This window comes from Equus caballus, chromosome 17, assembly GCF_041296265.1.
Source record: "Equus caballus isolate H_3958 breed thoroughbred chromosome 17, TB-T2T, whole genome shotgun sequence".
In the NCBI taxonomy this organism is placed as follows: Eukaryota; Metazoa; Chordata; class Mammalia; order Perissodactyla; family Equidae; genus Equus; species Equus caballus.
Window position 1 is genome coordinate 65,741,584 of NC_091700.1, and position 22,700 is coordinate 65,764,283.

A 22,700-nucleotide genomic window follows, 5' to 3' on the forward strand; every position below is an offset into this window, starting at 1 on the left:
TGGAAAATATCTTTAATGGACACTGGCTGTCCGATTTTACAGCATTACTCTTCGGATGCTCATATTTCTAATAACATTGATGCTTTCCCTGTGTGTGTTGTGTATTTGAGTCACTGGCCTTACACAATTTCAGCTCAGTGGTACACATCCAAGAACCAATATCCATGGTCTATAAGAAGGGAATAATATTTTGGTCAACCATGACCAAAACAACTATAATTTCTTAGGAACCTAATGATGCAGACAGCATTCTACAAAACTAACATAGCTTGCTGTAGGGAATTAAAAATAAACAAAATAAAATAAAATCAATCGTACACTGAGTGAAGTTTTGATGTATAAGTGCTGGCAGCAGAAATTGCCCAGAGCACAAAATGAGCTCCGCCGTTTGATAATTTGCTTGATTCACTATGTTGTTACATGCAGGGCATTTTATGCCTGACTTATATTTAGTCCAGCCACCTGCTTAATGTTAGAAGGGTTATAATTATATACAAGGGTTTCGACCATATAGCATGTCAATATTTCAGATCTGACACAAAATATGTATATTCATTTGAGGTTTAACCATTAGAAATATTTTTAGTAATAATCTGATCTACAGTTGTAGTAAATCACAAAATCATTCTATTTTTACTAGGAATAAGGTAAGCAAACGTATTGGGGTCATGCAACAATAATGGCCCCTTACATGAATACAGCAGAAAGTGCAGAGGCATGGAGTTACAGATTCAAGTTCTTGACCTGTCATTTTCTAGCTGTTCTGATTGTGAGCAGCAAACCTGGGTCCCACTTCCTTCATCTGTGAATTGGCGTTTTATCACGTACCACAAAAAGTTATTGGGAGATAATATGATATAATGAATGAATGAATGAATGAATGCTTTAAAAATAAGTTAGAACTTTAAATGAATTTCTATAATAATCTTCTAGTTTAAATGGAAGCTTCTTTTTGCTGTTAGATTGCCTTAGCAGTTACAGTTAGTCTCAGATTATTTAGAACAGAAATTATAAATATGCAAAAGATAGGGGCTGGCCCCATGGCAAGGTGGTTCAAGTTCCATGCACTCTGCTTCAGCGGCCTGAGTCTGTGGGTTTGGATCCCAGGGAAGACCTATTCCACTAGTCAGCCATGCTGTGGACGCATCTCATCCCACATACAAAAAGTAGAGGAAGACCGGCACAGATGTTAGCTTAGGGAGAATCTTCCTCACAAAAAGAAAAAGAAAAAGCAAAGCAGAGAAATCAGCTGAGTTTGGTATGGAAGAAATAATAACGGGTTCAACTTTAGTCATTGACAAGTTTGAAATGACAACAGGAAATTCAAGTGCAAATATCCAATATCTAGTGATGGATGTAAAATAGTTTGGAGAGTATTGTGGATAAAAGTGATGATAATAATGAAAAAGGACATAAGATCATTATAGAATAGATTCTGAACAGTGAAAACAAAAAGATAAACTTCAAAATCTCTCCCTGTTTTTCCTGTTTATTGTAAAGTGTAACAGTAATACTTTTACTGCATTGTTTTGTCTTCAGTAAATATGAACTTAATCACTGGAAAAATTTCTGAGTACATAGCAAAATCAATTTCCTGGGGTCTTTTAAATTTAATTTATTAGGTAAAATAGAATGTTTTTATTCTTTTCTTGCCTAGATCTGCCAAAGGATCAGGAAAGAAGTATCAGGAAAAAGAATGAACACTATTTAACCTGTGACATGCAATTTTGCAACCGTTTCTGCACGATGGAATGATTAATGAAATAGTACTCAAATAGACAATCATGTATAAAATTACCCAAATTAATACATCTAAATACGATTTAATCAAATCTGTATATTTCAGATTTCAAGCAACTAATTCAACAATTATATTGCTTCCTTCTAATAGCGAAAAGGAACATAAACTTATGCAACTTGCTGTATTATATGTTTACAAAATAAAATGTCAAATGAAAAGTTTTAGGTAAAATGAGTTCTTGAAATTAAGTTCATTTTTATTTTGTTGGCATATTGAATCTTGGCACTAATGAACATAATAACAAGACTTATAAAATTATTCTAAATGTAAAAAAATCCCTCCACAACATACCAAGGAGAGGTCAGTCAAGACATTTATAATGAGACATCAAAGCCAGGCCGTCCACTCAGTTTCTAAGTGGGCTAACATTTGGAACTTACTTTTTTCCCACTGTAAGCCTTTCTCTTTCATGAGTGGAATTCATTTGTCCAGTCCCACCTTCTAGAACAATGGAGAATTAATCTATATCGTTTGTTAAATATCCAAAGATAGTAATCATGTCCTTCCTCTAACGTCCCATTTCTTCTCTAAATATCTTCATTTCCTTCAACCAAATAAGATAACTCAGTTCTGATTACCCAATTTGGACAAATTGTTTTCTATTGTGACCTGTCAAGACATAACAACCATAAATGGACACAACACTGTTGATATGCTCTAAGGAAGGCTGCTGCCAAAACAGTACAATATGTAGAGCTCATTAGCACCCACATAATTTGTCAAATTTAAAATGGACTTAAGTGAATCACCATGTTGGCAATAGTACCTTGAGGTTTTATTTCCAGGTGCAAAAAGTTGTACTTAGGGGAAAAACATCAAATGTTATTGTTAAAAGTGTCCAAGGTGAAATGGATTGGTGAATACATGTTTTCAAAAAATTATGATCAAATATAATAACCATAAATGGACACAATGCTGCTGATAAGCATGCCAGGCTGTTGCATAGTGATTTAGGAGACAGGCTTGGCAGTCAGGTTAACAGTCTTGAGCAGGAAAACTCAGTGCCAAAATTTATTCATCTGTAAAACGGAAACCATAACAACTACCCAAAGACATATTATAGGGATTAAATGAGCTAATACATGTAAAAGGATATGTAACTCAAATATACTAAGTCCCAAGAGCTGGTAACAATTACTAATGCTCTAATGATCTGAAAATCACCATCCATTAATCAGCCAATGATTGCCTTGAATCTTAGTCACACCACACTCTGTGATCAATGTAAAACCCTACCATTATTTTTTCACAAAAAATGTTATCAGATTTATTTTTCACAGGCTTGTGTTACACAAATAAATTTTTGAGTCAAAGCATACCCATTTAAAGCTAACATCAAGTGTCACTTTCCATAGTGATGACAGTGATCATCCCTCTAACCCCTAGTTTTCTCTTCCTCTTTAGAAAACCTATAATGCTTTTGATAGCTCTTTGGTAACTGCCACTTTGTACCTTCAATTACAGTTTATTGAGTGACAATGTCATCCATCTTTGTAACTCCTAAAACTCATGATAAGTATTTGTTGAATACACTAATGACCAATTCTATAGTGTATTTTCCACAAATGACTTTTGATATAGTTATGAGTATGTTTCATGATAAAAATAACAAATATTCATTTCAAATTAGCTGCAAGTTTAAGACATTATATTTAATAACTATATATCTCTTACTTACTTAGAAATTAGGGATGTGTGTGAACGTGTGTGTGTGTAACTTCTCCAACTGAGAAAAACACTTATCAGAAGTGGATGGAGGAATTAAAAGTGGGACAATAATTCACAAACATCAACCAGTTATCTTTGGCTACTTTGTTTCTCTAATCAGATTTTAGCCTCTGATAAACTCAAAGTTTCATTAACAACCCTGACATTTAAACTTTTTTTAAATAAAACTCAAGAAGAAGAGGAAAAGAGGAGAAGAAAGCAAAAAAGCTAAGTTGAGAGGATAGATAATTTAGGTTTGGAGAACAGAGCCTGGGTTCATATGAAAAACATGGACAGATCTTTAATGCAGCAGTTAGATGTCTTCTGGTTAAAGGGTTACTGGAGAAAGGATTTAAAGGTTAACAGCTAAACAATTTCACAAAAACTACTATATCGTTGAAAGGGAAACTCAGGCTCAGAAATTTAAGCTAATTACCAATGTCATACATATATTTAGTGTTTGAGGTTAATCAAAGATCCACATCCCCTTGAGAGCCCGATTTTATAGATTCCCAACTCTAGATTCTGTAACTCACTAAGCTTTTAGAGGGAATACACATAAGAAATAGAGATTCTAGAGATTCCAGTTGCTCAATTTTTTTTAAACCAATTCATCATTCATTTGCTAATCGTTGATATAATTTGCATGGCCATCTCAAATAATACAGCCATGCAGATTTCCAAAGAGTGCGATATATAAAGATCATTAACTCTCATATAATTTTTCAAATCTAAAAAGGATTTAAATGAATCACTTATTGGCAGCAGTAGGTTGAGGTTTGATTCCCCGATGTAAAGTCTTAGTTAGGTTGCAAATACCAAATCTATTGTTGAAAGTCTCCTGTGTGAAGTAGATTGGTGAATACACGTCAAAAAAAATCATGATCAAACCTGGCACTTTTGTTGACAGACTTTGTAGTGAGGTCGAAGGTGTAATTAGGCCAGAAAATTACTTTCTCACTACTAGAATTGTTCCCTTCAGGTCTTGAGTTATCAGTCCAGAAAATTTCATTAAACACTAAATTCACTTTAAGACAACTGTCAAAATTAAGCAGAGGTGAGTCAAGTCAAGGTCCTAATATTCAAATCTTTCATTTGGATTTTGAGATTCAACGTAAAATAAAAAATGCCATAGATTCATTTTTCTATCAAGACTAAACTTTTTGTAAATTTCAGAAACAACTTCTTTGCTGCTGGAAAACAAGATGAAGCTAAATAACAGAATAAATGTAGAATTTGAAATGCTTAATAGTGATACATCATTGAAAGGATTTCCATTCCCTGTTCATGGAGATCTCAATGTGAAAATGGTAAAAATTCAAGTACTCACAATTATTATGGATACAATGCAAAGGAGAAAAAGAAAGAATCACAAACCCAGGTTTTGAAGATTGATATGAAATTTGGAATGATACTAATGATGGACCTGTGAATTCACCATTTTTACTTTAAAATAACTCTGAGATGGTGATAGTATATTTATAAACAACTGGTTCACTAAATTTTGAAGAGTAGCAAGACAGAATATTTTGGTACATATTTAGAAGATAAGTGAGCAAGGACTCAGCATTAATAAACAAAAAGAAAATATATGTTACATGACAGTGGAATTATGAGTGATGTTTATCTATATTTCAAAATATTACAATAATAACAAGAATTAAATATTTGAAATATAGCTTCAACTATTTTGCCAATTATATCGAACAGTTTAGTGTTTGATAAAGCATACTGAAAAGTATTTCTATAATTTTTGGAGTCAAAGAGCCTACATTGAACTGCCCTTTGATGCCTGACTCTTACATTGCTTCAATCAGGTAATACAGCAATTGAACAAAGAAGAAATAGCAGAGAGGTTTACCACTAATGAGGAACAGGGTAAATGAAGACCCAAAGAGTCAATGATTAATAAAAGTTAAGAAATTAATTTTTTCGATTATTTAGAGTAAAATAGCATGCTTGGAACTTACAGGTAACACTATATTGTGCTTAACTATTCATAAAATTCAGAAATTAATAGCATGAAACACTTGTCGGTTAGTTAGCACTATGCTATTTAACAAAGTGCAATGAAAAATAAAGCTTAATAGGATTTTCCACAAACACTTAGTAAAGGGATAGCTAGGTTAGAACTGAAATTTAAACATAGTGGCTTATTAAGAAACTAAGCTTGATTATGAGTTTTGAAATATAATTTTTAACATCTCTCACTCTATCCTTTTGCTGCCCGTATACTAAGCCTCCAAATTGTGGCACTGAATACCTCAATTCTTTAAAATATAACTATTTTAAAATAATACTTAAGTTTCCACCCAATATTCACAGAGAAATATAATATTAAGGGTGATATTATAATATAGATTGGTGACTAGAATGCCTACAAGAATTTGATTTATCTGTCCAATATGTGAAGTTGTATTGTGAGAAGTTTTCCAAATTCAGTTCAAGCATGTTAATGAAAATTTGGAGCATTCTTTAATAATTTGACTATATCCTTAAAAAAAAATCTTTATTTCAATTCATGCTGTTTCAATTCTACTCAAAATATGGATGGTACCTAAAGAGATTAATGCATTCCTTGGCCTGGATGGTGCAGTGATAACAGAATTTAAAATTATCCATTGCTGAGTTCAATCCCCAAGTGAACTCTTCTGTTCAACTTGAGCAGGTTATTTAAATTGTTTGTGCCTTAGTTTACTTGTATGTAAAGTTGGATAAACCATATCTCCTTCATAGTCATGTCTCCCGACATGAGAAATAAATTACATCTTTAGCTATTAGCAAATTTCGTACCACGTAATAGTTACTCAATAAATGTTTGCACTCCCCGTTATTTTAACCAATTAACTGTAGTGTTTGATTAAATTATTTTTAATTTAACAATGCTTTGACCAGATACCATACTAGCAACTGAACATAGAATGGTGAAAAATATAGACATACATATTGTTTCTATATATAAAAGTACTAGGAACTGCTCAGTAAAATGCACATGTATCTGATAAGTTGGTTTTGTTTTTCTCCAGTGTATGGTATATATAGCAAAGTCTTATAATAAATATACAATATAACTGCAAGAATATCTATAGAAGAGTACAAGAAGTACCATGTAGATGAACTCAACCAACTATTTGGATGCAAATTTCAAAGATTTTTCACTTGGGAAAATATTCTCTTTTTGTGTTTTACATCTGTAATATGGCCAACGTTTTTCTAAGCCAAATGATTTGGATTATAAATTTGAATAAGCTTTTAAAAATGTTTTCTAAAAAGTAAAGCTCTCTTTGAATGTATTCATAGGGTTTCCTAATACGTTACTTAAGAAATGCACATTTTATTTAAGAAATCCATGCTAACTTCTAGAGGAAATAAGAAATGAATTGAAAATACAACGATCACTAATAAAAAGATGACAAAAATATGTCAAAATAATGAAGAATCACACATGCTAGTTAATGTGGCATTTTAGGAACAAAACTAAGTGAGATTAAGGAAAAAATGAAGCAGCTGCTGTTGGCAAAATATAGGCACAGATTTTTTTTTTCATATAGAATAGGAATAAATATTTACATGAAACAACATAACAAAGTATTTTCAATAATATTTTGCGAAAAGAAACTGGAGAAAATATAGCAGCACACTCAATTCTTTACACAGCTAAGATCTCACTTTAAATCTCTCCGATTCTTACAGATAAAAGAAACATGGACAGATAATGGTAGTCCATTTCACATGTGTTTAATCATAATGCTGAAATTTAAGACATTAAGGCATAGGAACCCCAGAAGCAACACATTTCATTGAATTCAGGCCAAGAACAACTGTGGTCTAGGCAAAATTAGCTGGATGGACATTCAAGGGAAACTGAAGATTACTGCTGAGAATATGGAATACTCTATTAATGAGAGTGATGATGCTGACCAGTTTTATGATCAATTTAAAGAATATCAAAAGAAGTATCCTGCCTGTTTCATTAAAATAACAATATTGGTATATTGGCGTATTTCTACAATGTCTACCTTCCACTAGTCCTCTCTCATTGATACATATAGTATTTTATTATAGATGATTGATGTGAGGCTCATTGCAATTTCAAAAATTCATAGAATATTATTATGTCATGAAATCCATGCCGAGAAAGCAATTGCTGTTATAAATCAAAAAGACAACTCATATGGACAGGTCATATGGTAACGGGTTCTCCTTGGAATGGTATCCTTAAATGTAATTTATTCAATAAGTTAACTTAAAGGTTAGGTATGATGAGATGCATCTCATGCTCAAATAACTTCAAAATATTGTTATATTGTAATATTAAGAGATTAATTTTCTTGGAATTTGGAGATACTTGCATTTATATTCATTTGAAGCAACATGGTTCCACGCAATTCTTGTTAAATGTTTTCCCCCTAGTATAATTCTCTAGAAGGATTTCATTAAGCAATATAAAATAATAGACAATACAAAGGCATTTACTGCTTTAACAGATGAATGAAGATATCCAAATCGAAAAGCAGATTTTGAAAACCTTCACAACGCTACATTTTCACATTTAGAAAATAGTTTTACACTAGACGGTTTAATAGAGGAAAGAAGAGCTCAAATACTGATTTCTAGGGAATCACGTGTTACTAGAGGGATTAAATCTTTCCTTGACTTTCATACTGAATATTACATATGTTTAAAGAGAACCTTGATGATATAACATCACACTTGTAAGTCTAACCAAAAGTAGCAACTTATAATTTCATAGCCCTTTGTAATAGACAAGTCTTACATCCCCTTTAAACCTTAAAAACTCAAAACTGTTTGTCATATGCTTACATCTGAGAAAACAAACTCAAATTATTAGAAAATATATATTTAAAAAAATAGTCCCTCCACATATATTTGCATTTCTTAGATAAAAACTAATGGATATATGTTTGATGGAATGATAGTCCATCAAAGGATTTGATGTAGAAGGCATTTCAGTACATTAAATATGAATCACAAAATTCTATATACTATGATGATCAAAAAGCAATCATTGACATGAGAAGAGGATTGTATCAGGGGAAAAATATTTTATTTGAGCTAATTGGAAGATACAAAGTAATTTTTTAAAAACTGAGGGCTGGCCCAGTGACATAGTGATTAAGTTTGCATAATCTGCTTCAATGGCATGAGGTTCATGGGTTTACATCCCGGGTGCAGACCTACACACTGCTCAAGTCATTGCTGTGGCAGCATCCCACATATAAAATAGAGGAAGACTGGCACAAATGTTAGCTCAAGGACAATCTATTCCTTAGTCAAAAAGAGGAGGACTGGCAACAGATGTTAGCTTGGAGCCAATCTTCCTCAGCAAAAAACAAAAAAACAAAAAAAACTTGGGGCCAGCCTGGTGGAGTAGTAGTTAACTTCACACACCCTGCTTTGGCAGCCCAGGGTTCACAGTTTCAAGCCCAGGTTCGGACCTACACACTGCTCATCAAGTCATGCAGTGGCAGCATCCCACATAGAAAATAGAGGAAGACTGGCACAGATGTTAGCTCAGCAACAATCTTCCTTAAGCAAAAAGAGGAAGATTGGCAACAGATGTTAACTCAGGGCCAATCTTCCTCACAAAAACAAAACAAAACAAAACAAACCTGAGGAAATGATTACAACCTGATGCCATAAATATGGAAAAGGACCTATCATTCCCAGAAATGCTATGTTCAAACAGAGAGATAAATAACTGGCATTCATATTTGGAACAAGACAAAACAAGGCAAAAGTCCTGTTTTGAAAATCATCATAATAAAACTAAATATCTTGCTATTTAAGGCTCTGCAAAGCATTTTGTGATCCATTAGCTCCTTTGTTCTTTACAAACTCCCATGAAGTAGGAGATAAGGCAGATCTCCTGATGTTTGGTTTATAGATGGTAAAGTAAATAGTTCAGAAGGCAGCAAGATGTAGGAAAATAACCAGTAAATTGGAGTCAGAAATTTGAATGGAAAACTGATTCTAGTACATAATAGTGAAACTTTGGACAAGCCTGATAGCATTTTTTTCCTCTTCTCCAAAATGGTGTTTTAGGTACCAGAACCTATCTTGTGATGACTGAATAAGTGAGGCCAGATAGTGTTGGTCAAGGCCACATTGCTAGCAAGTGATGAGGAAGAGAACAGAAGCCAGACTTTTCAGTTCCAAGTTAGGAGCCAAGTCACAATGACATGTTGTTTGAAAAATACATGTCCTTTAAAGAGAATCATAACCTACTCATCATATTCTAAAATCAGCAGAGATAAACGAATCAAGTCCGTGCTGGTCTTCTCTAGGAATCAGGCTTATGGCAACTTTAATTAAATGTGAAATGGCACAAAAGAAGATCTTGAAAGAGTTTAGCCTACTTTATATATCCTTCGCCATATATCAACAAGTGAACATGATAAAAAGCTCCCACATTAATTATACTGACTACTTCCTTAATGAAGTGCAAAAGTGTTTGCATAATCTGATTCAATTTATTGAATTAGGTTACAGTTTTATCATTTTGAAAACCAGCTTCATTGTTTACTTTACAGTATATGTCAATTCATTTCCAACAATTAAATAGCACAGTATACTGCTGTAATCAATTGAAAGCAATCTCCATTTTTAAGATCTACTACCATTTGTAGTGTGCATATTTCTGAAAGCAACATATGACAGTTTGAACACATAACAGTAGCACTGACACTTCATATCCTTAAAGATTATTCTGCCCACAAAAGAAAATTTATAAGATGAATTCATTGTCATTAAGGCCTGAAAAGTAAACATATAAAACCTAAAATTAGTGTTAACTTCCTCTATTAGGAATATCTGTAGAGCACATTTATATCAATCCAAATAACTTGCCAAATTTCCTAAACCTGAACTATACGTTTAAAAAGTTATCAGTTTTATTCTTAAATCCAATGGACGTGACATGAGCATAGAAAGTCAGCAATAATAATCAATAACACTTAGCCTATTTAATTACAATAATAATATTTTGTCTAGTTTCATCATCTGCAAAATGCTGCTGTAAATTGTGTCATTTGAAATTCATGGCAATTCAATAAAAAAATAATTTTGATATGATAAAAAGGTTCTTTCTTACAAGTGAAGGACGTAAAGCATCAAAATATGTGACTGGCTCAATTATTACACATTTAAAAAGTGGTGTGATTGGAAGAGTGCTTTGATTTTCAAGAACTGACTCCTCTCTTGGGGACTTTATTTTTTTAATTGGAAAGTCAAATAAAAGTAGTGATTTATAGTAAAGTTCAAGGTCTTTCATTTAAATCTGTTTAAGAGTTCATGTCTTTATACCATCATTTCTGATGATCTCTATTGGTTAAAATAATTCTATCTTTTCCACTCCTAGTTCCAAATCCTACCACAGCTATAAGTATTCCTTTGTATTATACTCAATGATTGCCCTTTCCTCCTGTCTGTTAATTTTTCAGCGATGGACCCCGTCATGGAGTACTCATGAAAGAACAGCAGAGAGGACAAAGAAGGAAAAGCATTTAAAAACTTCTTTTAATTGGAAAATAAAGTATATGTTAGGCTACCATACTCATAGTTTTACCTATGAGTTAACTAACTCATCCATGAAAACCAGTGTAACAAATAGTATGATAGATTATAAATATGAAGCATTCATTTCAAAAGTAACTTTTAAAAACTATCTTAAAAACTATGAAAGAAGAGCCAGCCCTAATAGCCTAGTGGTTAAAGTTCAGCCCACTCCACTTTGGTGGCCCAGGTTCAGTTCCCCAGTGAGGAACCACACCACTGGTTTGTCAGTAGCCATGCTGTGGCGGTGGCTCACATAGAACTAGAAGGACTTACAACTAGAATATACAACTATGTGCTGGGGCTTTGGGGAAGAGAGAACAAAAGAGAGGAAGATGGGCAACAGATTTTAGCTCAGGGTGAATCTATCCCAGCAAAAACAAAACTGTGAAAGAATATAAGAATATAAAACCCTGAAGGAAAGATATCCTTTAACTTGAAAAGCAGCATATCAAATTTGGAAGAATAATTCAAAGTAAAATAAAATGGAATCATCAAATTTCATAATTAGAAGGAAACAAGACAGTCTTATTCAATCTACCTCCCTCCAAAGCAAAATTACTTTCAAACTTCCCCTAATAACAGTGAGTACTAAGAGAAGAAATGGATGGCTGATGGTCAGGGAGGGAGAGAATTTTTTTTAAACTATTACTCTTTTGTACCATGAACAGTATGGCCTGTAAAAATTAATTAAATATAAAACTACAACTAACAATTTTTCGCCTCACTTTCCTCTTGAATGCTTCTGTCAGAAGGAAAAGTTAAGGTATTTTTGCTTTTTTTTTTTTGAGGAAGATTAGCCCTGAGATAACTGCTGCTGATCCTCCTCTTTTCACTGAGGAAGACTGGCCCTGAGCTAACATCCATTCCCATCTTCCTCCACTTTATATGTGGGACACCTATCACAGCATGGCGTGCCAGGTGGTGCCATGTCTGCACCCAGGATCCGGCCGGCGAACCCCGGGCAGCGGAGAAGCGGAACATGCCCACTTAACCGCTGTGCCACTGGGCCGGCCCCTAAGGTTTTATGAGTAATACGTTCTACTCTTAGCCAATTCTCCATCTAGCAAGCTTCTTTCTTATGGAAGCCAATGCAGATGTCTCTGTAATTATTGTCTATCTGTTAGATTTCTGTCCTTGGAAGAGCACAGTGGAAATTTACACTATCATCAAATTTCAGACCCTCTGTAAGTCTTCTTAAGACTAAACGTTGCCATCATTTCCAAATCTCTATCGTTTAGTCTATTCGCTTAAGGGTCACCAGTTGGTCCTACCAAAAATTGTGGTGCCATGACTGAATATAACATTCCAGATGTCATCTGAAGTGCAGAGTAAAATAGTAATGTTGTTTCCCTTTATCTGAACCTTACATTCTTATCCATTAAGCTTAGGTTTACATTACCATTTTCAGAAGCTCTATCGCAATGTTGGTTTATATGATTGTGTAACCAAACAAAATCCTTCAGTGTGTTTCATGCAGAACGTTTTCAGAGCAGGTCTTAAGTTCATTCATGACTAGGGCAATAAACGTTTTAAGAAACTGAATGCAAGTTAATACTGCTATCTTTCTGACATTTGCCAAATTCTCTTGAAATGCTTGGTCCTGTCAACACTTTCATTAGCAATTCTACTTCTTTGCAAAGAAGAGAGTAAAGTTGTAAAACTTACCCCCAAAATGCTTAGAAAAAATACAAAGAAATTCCGACACGATATAGTTAAATCCTTAACAACAAACCTGAAGCACATTATTAAGGAAAGGACTTGAGGCTTTGAAGTTAGGCTCAGAGTGGAAAGCCCAACAAAGACAGAGAAGGAGACTAAAGAAATGATTTTGTTTATCTTCTTTTGCCTGACTTTTGTTCTACAGCATCTTTAGGAATATTAAAAATGTATCTATAGCAGAGTTGGTTGTTTTTCCCGAATGAACAATATTTGTATTTCTCACTTCTCTTGGTTAGAGAGAGAAGTAGGATAGTAACAGCACATCCTACTGGCCAAGAAATTGCAGTGAGCAATAAAAGACAATATGTAAAACTAAGGGACTAGAACACTGTCTGAGAATCTCACAAATAAATGAATAATCCACAAAACTCCAGTTAATTCATACACCATCCACTATCATAATCAAAAGTTGACTCAAAATCTGATTTGATTTCTTAATGTAAATAAACTTCTCTTCTGTCAAAGGAGACATCATATTACCAGAAAAGAAGCAAATAATACCTTGCAATTAGTCAATTAAGAATATTAGCAATTTCATTACTGCAAATCTACAGAGAGAGAAATGTAGGTAGATTATACATCTTAGTATGGCCCGGTGTAAGCATTTAAGACTACAGAACTCAATAGAAACTTGCAAGAGAGAAACAAATTAGGGAATAAAGGACTGTAATTTTCTTCTAAATTCAGTAGATGAGAGGACAGTCCAGAAGTCCAGTAATATGTGGTTATTTACTCTAAGAGCTTAGAAAAAAAGATTTTTATGAATTTCTATGCTAGTAACAGACCCAAGGCATACTGTAACTTGACTGAAATAATCGATTATAATGTATATTACATATTTACTAAAATAAATATATTTATTATCTAGTTCCTCACACCAAAGCTGCATTTACATTCAGGTAAATTATAAGCTATATTTTATTCATATTTGTATTAAATTAGTTCTGTAGCAAGATAGGCAATACAATGAGGACTCTGATCCTTAAAGAAATGTATAATATAGTATATAATAGTGATATATATGTATATGTAAGTATTTTGAAAACTATGTTCTATGCTGCCATTTTATTCCTGCAAATATTGCTTCTCTAGAGCATCAATCTACAGATAAAATTTCATTAATTGTTGATGATAATAGTTAAAGGTCGCCGTCATAATGCATAAACAAGCAAATAAATAATGGCTTCTATTTACTTAGTACACCTTTAGGATCTGGACTCTGAGTCTTTAATTTGGAGCCTAACCATGCTTAACAGGATTTTATAAAATGCAATATAACACCAGTGTTTAAATTTGTAACTCTGAGGCATAATAATTCCTCTCAGAAATCCTTTACTAAACATATATTAGCCATATTCATTAAACAAACATTTATTTTGAATATATGCTTTGTGGCAAGCAATATTATATACTGGGATACCACAGTGAACAAAAATGGCTAAAATCCCCCAAAGGCTGTTTGTATGCATGTCTACCAAACCATGCTTGAGCCCCTCACAACACTGTGGGCAGTGACTTGCTGGGTGTGATAGGCTGGTAATGACTCCAAATTATGCCCACATCCTAACCCAGAGAACATATGAATACTACTTTAAGATTTTTTTGCAGATGTGTTAAAGATCTTGAGATGGGATTATGCTGGATTATCTGATGGGCTCTAAATATAATCACAGGTATCCTCACAAGAGAGAGGCAGAAGATTTACTTGTACATTTATTTTTTGGTGAGGAAGATTTGCTCTGAGCTAACTTCCATTGCCATTCTTCCTCTTTTTTTCTTGAGGAAGAGTGTCCCTGAGCTAACATCTGTGCTGATCTTCCTCTACTTTGTGTGTGGGTCACTGCCACAGCATGACTTTACGAGTGGGGTAGGTCCATGCCCGGGATCCAAACTCAAAGCCTGGGCCACCAAAGTGGAGTGCACTGGACTAAACCACTACGCCACAGGGTCAGCCCCAGGCAGAAGGTTTTATACACACACACAAAAGAGAAGGTAAAAGTGAGAGCAACGCAGCCACAAACCAGGGAATGCTGTCAATCACCAGAAGCTCAAAGAGGCAAGGAACGGATGCTCCCAAAGAGCCTTGGGAGGAAGTGTGGCCCTGCTGACACCTTGATTTGGCCCCGTGACACTGATTTTGGACTTCTCCAGAACTGTGAGAGAATCAGTTTTCGCTTATTTAAGTCACTAAGTGTGTGGTACTTTGTTACAGCAGCCACAGGACACTAATAAAATGCCTAATACAAGTTTTAAAACTAAATCAATTACATGAAGTCTAGGGTTTAGGCTGATCTTCTAAAAGGAAAAAAGAAGATATATTACTTTATTTTTCTTTCCAAGAAAAATATAAAGGGAATGCGCATTAACTACTTAGAAGATAAATGAACACTCTCAAAATGTCCAGTGATTATGCTTCACCAATGTTCCCTCTGTATAAATGCATGAAAACACGTACGTACGCATATAACATAAACATCAATGGTTTAAATAGTTTATAACATATTTACTCTTTGAGTAAAGCATTCAGTAGATTGTTATGTTTAATTTATTAGTGAAGACGATCAATCCATTTGTGGCTGTTTTACTTGTGCACTTTTCTGTTATCCTTATTTGAGTCTCCCCAGGGAATACAATGCTTTGTTATAATAAACTTCTCAACATACAGGACACATTTCCACACTCTGAATTTTCTCCTCAGAAATTGAAGTGTATAATGCATTTAGAATATTATCAATGTTGATAATACAAAAAGAGGTAGTTTGGATGTTATTGCTGGTTAGTTAGTAACATTTAGCAAGAAAAATAAAGAATATAAACTTTGAAAACATGTTTTTGAATTATACCTCCACTTGAGAACACTTTCATATGATCTTCTTTTTTAAGATAAGAATGTTTCAATGCGATTAACTCTGGATTAATATTGCCCTGGTCTAGTATTTTTTCCAAAGTGATAAAATTGCATTTATTAGCTCTTACCTTTTAAGCATAGTGCATACGTGTGTACAATTGCTTGCTTTATCCTGAAAGCATATCGGTTATGTGCCTACAAGATCACAGTGAGAGAAAGACATGTCCAAGAAACAAAACTATAAATCATTCATTTAATTTGAGAGTATTTGAAAAAAAATTTAGGTATTGGATAACTTCTTTTAATGTCAAATGAAAATATTTGGGACTCACTGAGTTACTCCTTAATACTTATATGAAAATTGTATTTCAAAACTAGCTTGCATTCTGCCCTAAAGACAAAATCAGGAAGTTGGCCAAAAACGCTAGCCAAATTGCACTCCTGGCACAAGAGGGGAGTATTTAGAATTCCTAAATAACTCTTTCCTTAATTGTAAAATACACATGATTCTATAAAAAGTATGAATGTTATTGGAACTCTGTTGCTAGGATGAATTTATTCCAAACTGGTATTTATTATCAAAAATGATTTATGACATGTGCTCAGTCCAAATAGATGTAGAGAGCGCTACAGGAGGTATTGCATTGTGAGACTCTACAAAGAACCTTCTTTCTTTCATTAACTTTCACTTCTGGTTGCTATGGCATCTGGTGACAACCATAAATTTGGAAAATTATCACCATCTGCCCACGCCCCCTTCTAAGATTACACACAGGCCCACTCAAGCAACCAAAATAAAAAACAAATAAAAACTCCATAGGCAATCTAAAAGTTTTTTTTTTTAAGTTATAGAAACGTAAATGCATAATATTAGAGCTGAGAAAGACATTTTTTAAAAACATAAAAACAGTCATATTTTTTCTGAGAAAACAGATGCCTCCAAGAAAGATTATCATTGAACTCCAATGTTCAATTTTTGAAAAGAAAAAATGAGGGAATTATTAGGAACAAATTGATAGGTTTTAATAAATTTGTCAAAATTAATAAATTTTCCTTTCCACGGGATGAATTTTGGCAACTTTAAAGGTAAATTTGCATCTTTTATGTTTTTCAAATGGTAATACTGGGAATACAGAAGTACAGGTCAATGTTCACAGGTAAGCTACAATTTAAATCTTAAAAAGGATTTGAGACTTGGGGGGGCAGGGCTGGTTCTTTTTTCTTTGTTTTCCTGAGGCTTACATGTCTGCTTGTTTTGCTAGTTTTAGAAGCATGATTTCCAACTCTTTTATAGCTACAGATATAACTATAGAATCTTGGAAAGAAATTTTTAAAATTTCAGACTTACAACTCAAAAACATAGTAGAATTGTGATCAAGCTAGTTTGTTTAATGTCAGCAATATTGAAATATAACTTTTTCACTGTTTAAAAAATAAATAACACACTTCACCTTCCCCATCTTAGGAAGAAAAAAATGACATTTTGTTGTTTAAAGAAAGTAACAAATGTAAGAAAAGAAAGTAGCAAATGTAAATAAAGTACTGAGACATAAAAGTCTATATGTCCATTTTGAATCCTATTCTCCCAAGGGACTAAGTACTCCTTGGGAGAAAAGTGTTACGCTCTTTTGGGAACTACAAGATTTCTTTAAAACATTAAATTACTAGCTAATGTTTTAAGATAGTAAATAATACATTCTCCAGGGGATGGAAAAACTATTCTGTATTCCCTAAAATCTAATCTTCTCCATCTAGAAAAGTTTTAGGGAAAAAGAGCAATCATATTAAATATATTAAGATAAGACCATTCAGGTGCAACAGTAAAACTTCCGGCAGCTTCAAATCTTTGGACCAATCTCTAAAAGTTGAAAGTAAGTCAAAGAGTCAATAGTGAGCTCACATGCCCTGTTTTAAAGGCATTCACTGGGCTCTATGGAGCACTGAACTGTCCAAGACCCACTTTTCAACCCAGTCTTCTCTCCTGGTGAGGCTCGATCTCCTCATCCTTCTCTAGAACATGAGTGCTTAAGGTCTTTTCCAATATAATTCTTAACAAGGTTAAGTGAAATTCTGGTTTCCGGGTTCACAACGTACTGGGAAGTTCAAAAGTAAAAAGGCATGTCTGAGTAGACAGCACAGCAACTGAAATATATGAAATGATCCTACTTCAAAAATGAAAGCCCATATTGATGAGTCAAATTTAAATTCTCTCCAGTGTCTCTGTTCACCAAGCCAGAGAAGTATGTAAGCTATTTCAGAAAGAGGTCTATCAAAAACGACTTAAGGGGCTGGCCGGTGGTGCAGCAGTTAAATTGGCACATTCCACTTTGGCGGCCCCGGTTTCACTGGTTTGGATCCCGGGTACAGCTCTATGCACCGCTTGTCAAGCCATGCTGTGGTCGGTGTCCCACATATAAAGCAGAGGAAGATGGGCACAGATGTTAGCTCAGGGCCAGTCTTCCTCAGCAAAAAGAGGAGGATTGGCAGCAGATGTTAGCTCAGGGCTAACCTTCCTCCAAAAAAAAAAGGAATTAACTTAACAAAAATGACAATATTTTGATTTTGAGTTTTGGCTTTTGATCTTCAGTTATTTGGAAACTTCATTTACCCCAAAGTTACTTGACAGTGTTAATTATGCAAGGTCTTGCTATACTTAGAGTCTGACATCAACTTAATTCATCATTGCTTTGGTAATGAAGTATTTCTTGTCTTCACCATAAAAGATTGTGTTGGCAGACAATTTGGAACCAGATCTTCCCTATTTTAATATGAATACAATCTCGAATACTTTTTTCCCATAATAGTGATACGTGAGTGTCAACACAAACTTATCAAATACAGAATGATTGTGAAAATGATTATTTTTCAAAATCCACCAACAAATAAAAATGGCAAGTAATAGGATATTGGAGTATATGAGGAAGGGATTTGGTGTAAACCTAATTCGGCCTGATCTTGTCTTTCCAAAAGGGCCTGACTGAGGCCATTGAGCATGCCTTGTATATCTGCTTTAGATATTCCCTATGGCAAGAACAAAGGCCCTTGAGATAAAGGTGCAACTTCCCTCCCCCTCCCAATGTTGGCATTTCCTTAAGGATTAAGCATCTTTCCTTAGGCTAGGAACTGACTGCTGTGCTCACCTGTGACCACCCAGCTGGAGACAATAGACTTGCCTCCTGCTACGCCCTCTGAGATAGCAGACCCACTACCTGCTGTGTCCATCAAGTGCTGTGCCTTCAGGGCAATCTTGTGACTATTGTGGGAGGGACATTTCAATCATGTGAAACAGCCTGTTTGAGGGTATATAAACACTCTGTATACCTCACTTCCTTGTTGCCCTTTCTTCCTTCGGGAAGAAAGGCCCCGGGCCATGGTCCTCAGATTTCAGCTCAGGATAAACTCTCCCAAATTTTTATTTATAAATTGGTTATGGATTATTTTCGTCGACACCACGAAACGTATTTCATTGAGAAGTTAAGTCAAAGAATCAGGTCTTTCTTCTAGCACACCTGAGCCTTTCAACTATGCAACATGAAAAGTTAAGCTCTAAGTTCTATCTTGCCTATGCAGTACCCCCCAAAAATTCAATTTTTCCTTTTTTAAGGAAGACTGGCCCTGAGCTAACATCTGTGCCCATCTGTCTCTACTTTATACGTGGGGTGCTGCCACAGCGTGGCTCGACAAGCAGTGTGAAGGTCAGCACCTGGGATCTGAATCAGCGCCCACAGGCCACCAAAGCAGAGCATGCAGACTTAACCACTGTGCCACCAGGCTGGTCTCCAAAAGCCCCAAATTTTTAAATCAGGAAATTTTATCCAGTCAAGGCCCAGCAAAACAGTTAAGGCTTAACAAATTTCTTTTCCCGATATCAAATTTGGAATTAGAATTGCAGGCAGTAGGATTCAGTTACTTGAGAACCATGACTAACTAGACAAATAGAAATGATGATATCTACTCTGTAATTGAGTTGTTTTCAGCTATTGATTTCATTTTTCTGTATCTCAGTTTTTCATTTGCAAAATTAGCATAAAAATACAACTCTTTGTATTTAAGTTATTACTTTGTATTTAAGTTATTTGAATTTAAGTTATTTACTCCTGAGAACCTTTGGTACCTTACTGAAAAAAAGTTGGATATATAAAGTGAACAAATAACTTCAAATTCAACCCAGTGGATGCTTGATAAAGGTCCACAAAGGTGAACAAACTGTTCAGAGGTTGACACTAAAATAAAGGTAAGTTAAAAGTCACTACTTTCAAGAAGCTTTCAACCAAACAAGGAATGTGAAATCAGATACCCATGATTATGTTACAGCATGGAGAAAGACAAATGTTACAAAAGAAAAGAAAACACTGATATGAGAATTCAAAGAAAAAATGAAGACTCTCTCCTGAGATTCCTTTCCTGTATCAGTTGTGTTACATGATAACTATATGTTTATATGTATATCTCCTCATTGACTTCCATGATGACAAGAATTAATACAAATATTATATATTATATAATTATAATATATCATTTTTCTTTAATTTGCTCATGGATCTGGACAAAACATGGAAAGTGAGCAAACATATGTATAAGTACTTAAAAGAATTCATGAACACATCCAAGTGGTAGAAATCAAATGAATTATTTTTGCATGCAGTGCACTATTGAAGTTGTTTATGTGGTCAAGACTATTCTTTTACATTTTCAAAATTCTGGTAATAACCATCTTTCAAATGTTTCTAATGGAAATGTATTCACATTACAGTCTGAGAAAAATTAGAAGATATTTGTATTTGACATATTTACTGTCTTTTGTTTCAATGCATTTCAATCTGTTTCAAAGTTCTCATGGAAAGAGAAATACATTTAGAATCCAGAGACCTGGGTTTGAATAACCACTGGCAATTACCAACTCATTGACCTTGGGAAAGTCACTGATTCTTTCTGAGCTTTGATTCCTTAACTGGAAAATACAGATAATAATTTGTTGTTTGATATTAGTGAGAGAATTAATTAGAATAACTCCTAGCACTGTACTCAATTAAGCTTCTTTCATTTTACTTTAAATAAATGATGATAACCATAATACACTTTTAAAATAAATTCTCATCAGTAACGGTATCTTAGTGTACACAAAAATAATTGATGGGTGTAAATATCTATACGAAGATAGGTATATATAAAAGCTATGGCATTGGCTAATTTTTAATATTTTCAGCATAAATAAGGAGCACTCTTACCTGTTGGTGGGATTATCCCAGGAGACATGAGGCCAGGGACCGAATGTGGCATGATATGAGAGTTCTCTGGGGAGGTGACACTTTGAGTCCTCTTAGGAGGCCTTCCAGGTCTAGAACTGAAACAAACAAACAAAAAATTTTTACAATTAAGCTGTTGTCTTACACATCATTTCAAAGTTGTTTCAAGTGGTAACATGGACTGTAAATAAATTTGTTTCAAGGACGGTTGCTTTTGCAGTTAGATGTAATAGACTTCCATCACTAATTAGATTACATGCTGAATTCATTTTCCTCATTGAAGATCAGCCACTCTTGATGCATAATTCATAGCCTGCACCTCGTTACCTGCTTCTTCATATTAATATCTATACACAGTTTGAATTGCCTCGTTTGCATATGCTAAAGTTCTGCATGCAGCCTTCAGCACGAAAATTATGCACTAACTTGTAATAATTATTACAGTCAGCCTGCTATTGATTTATGAGACTTTTAAAAACCAAATATGTGTAGTACTTGTAATGAATGATATTTTAAGGTTCTTCAGGAAATTAAAAGGCAATGGCTGCCTAAGGAAATGTTCTGCTTGTTTGATTTAATACTACAGTTAGCTGGGAGGTGGAATGAAAGAGTGATTCAGACCTATAGCACATTTTTCGATGATATGTTTTATTACTTCGCACTGCTAGCCTGATATCTAGATGATAAATGACAATACATATCTAATGTGTGAAAAGGTCTTGCAATTTCTTTATTTTTTGTCATTTAAAAGATAAGTCAAGTTATCATTTAACCCTTATTCTATTTAAATGAACAGCCCCACTAGGTTGCCTTACTTTTAATATACGAAAATAAATGGGAAAGGCTCAGGATTATTTCTAGGACATCATTGAGAAAGTGCCAGTATAGTGTCTTTTATCTGCCTTTAGGATAAATAAAAATACTTTGTGTTTGTGCTTTAGCAGTACTTGTCCTTTACATGCTTATTGCACAAAATTAATTTTTAAAATTATAAAAGCAGAAGGTGGAGAGGAGACAAGTATTCACTATCCCTGTATGAGAATAACATGAAGAATAGAATATTAGCAATTTTTGACACAAACATAGCATTATGTTCCCACTTTCTGCATTTGTATCCTAAATGTGCTTTTATGAAATGCTTTTCCAACACATATCTGGCCATGGTGTGCCTAGGTATATCAGAACCTCCAGATACGTCCTTCCTATGTTAGTATTTCCATGTTAGCCTCAGCTGAGATCCTTTGCCTCACCAGAAGATTCAAAGATCCTACACCTCTATTCTTTAGTGCAATATATACTGTCATTTAACAAATAATTATTAAGCACTTGCTGTTTTCAAAGCAGTTCATGTGGAAGCTAATTTAGGAGAATGAGTTCTTTAGTCTTCAGGACCTTATACTCTTGTCAAGGGGCACAAACCTGGTGCATACAAAACTATGGTGCAAATTGGAATGTGCTAAGTGTCACGAGAAAGCTGCAATTCAAATACTAATTGGATGTTAGGCAAGATGATGACACTTCCATGTTGAGGGAAGGGAGATAAGATTTCATGGCAGTAGAAGCATTAGGAGAGAATTCTGAAGGATAAGTTAGACACAGAGAGGAAAAGAATATAGGAAAAGTACACTCCAGTGAGAATGTGAGAAAGGAATAGAAACATGAAAATGTATGAATGTACAGGATTGTCTCCAATGAGCTGAAACAGGTCGAATAAGATGAAAAGCCGAGATTGGTAGCACTAGACTTTCTGCCTGGGGCCAAATCCTGGAGGGCTGTGAACCAAGAACAAGGAGAGAGTGTA

At 34.3% G+C, this 22,700-nt stretch overlaps 1 protein-coding gene across 1 annotated transcript in view; it reads right to left on the reverse strand.

Moving 5' to 3' along the window:
* Positions 1–22,700, reverse strand: part of DACH1 (dachshund family transcription factor 1) — a 407,110-nt gene that overhangs the window by 214,856 nt on the left and 169,554 nt on the right. Inside the window, exon 2 of the mRNA XM_070240348.1 lies at positions 20,882–20,997. Within this exon, the coding sequence (XP_070096449.1) occupies positions 20,882–20,997 (116 nt within the window). The remainder of the gene's footprint in view (positions 1–20,881; positions 20,998–22,700) is intronic.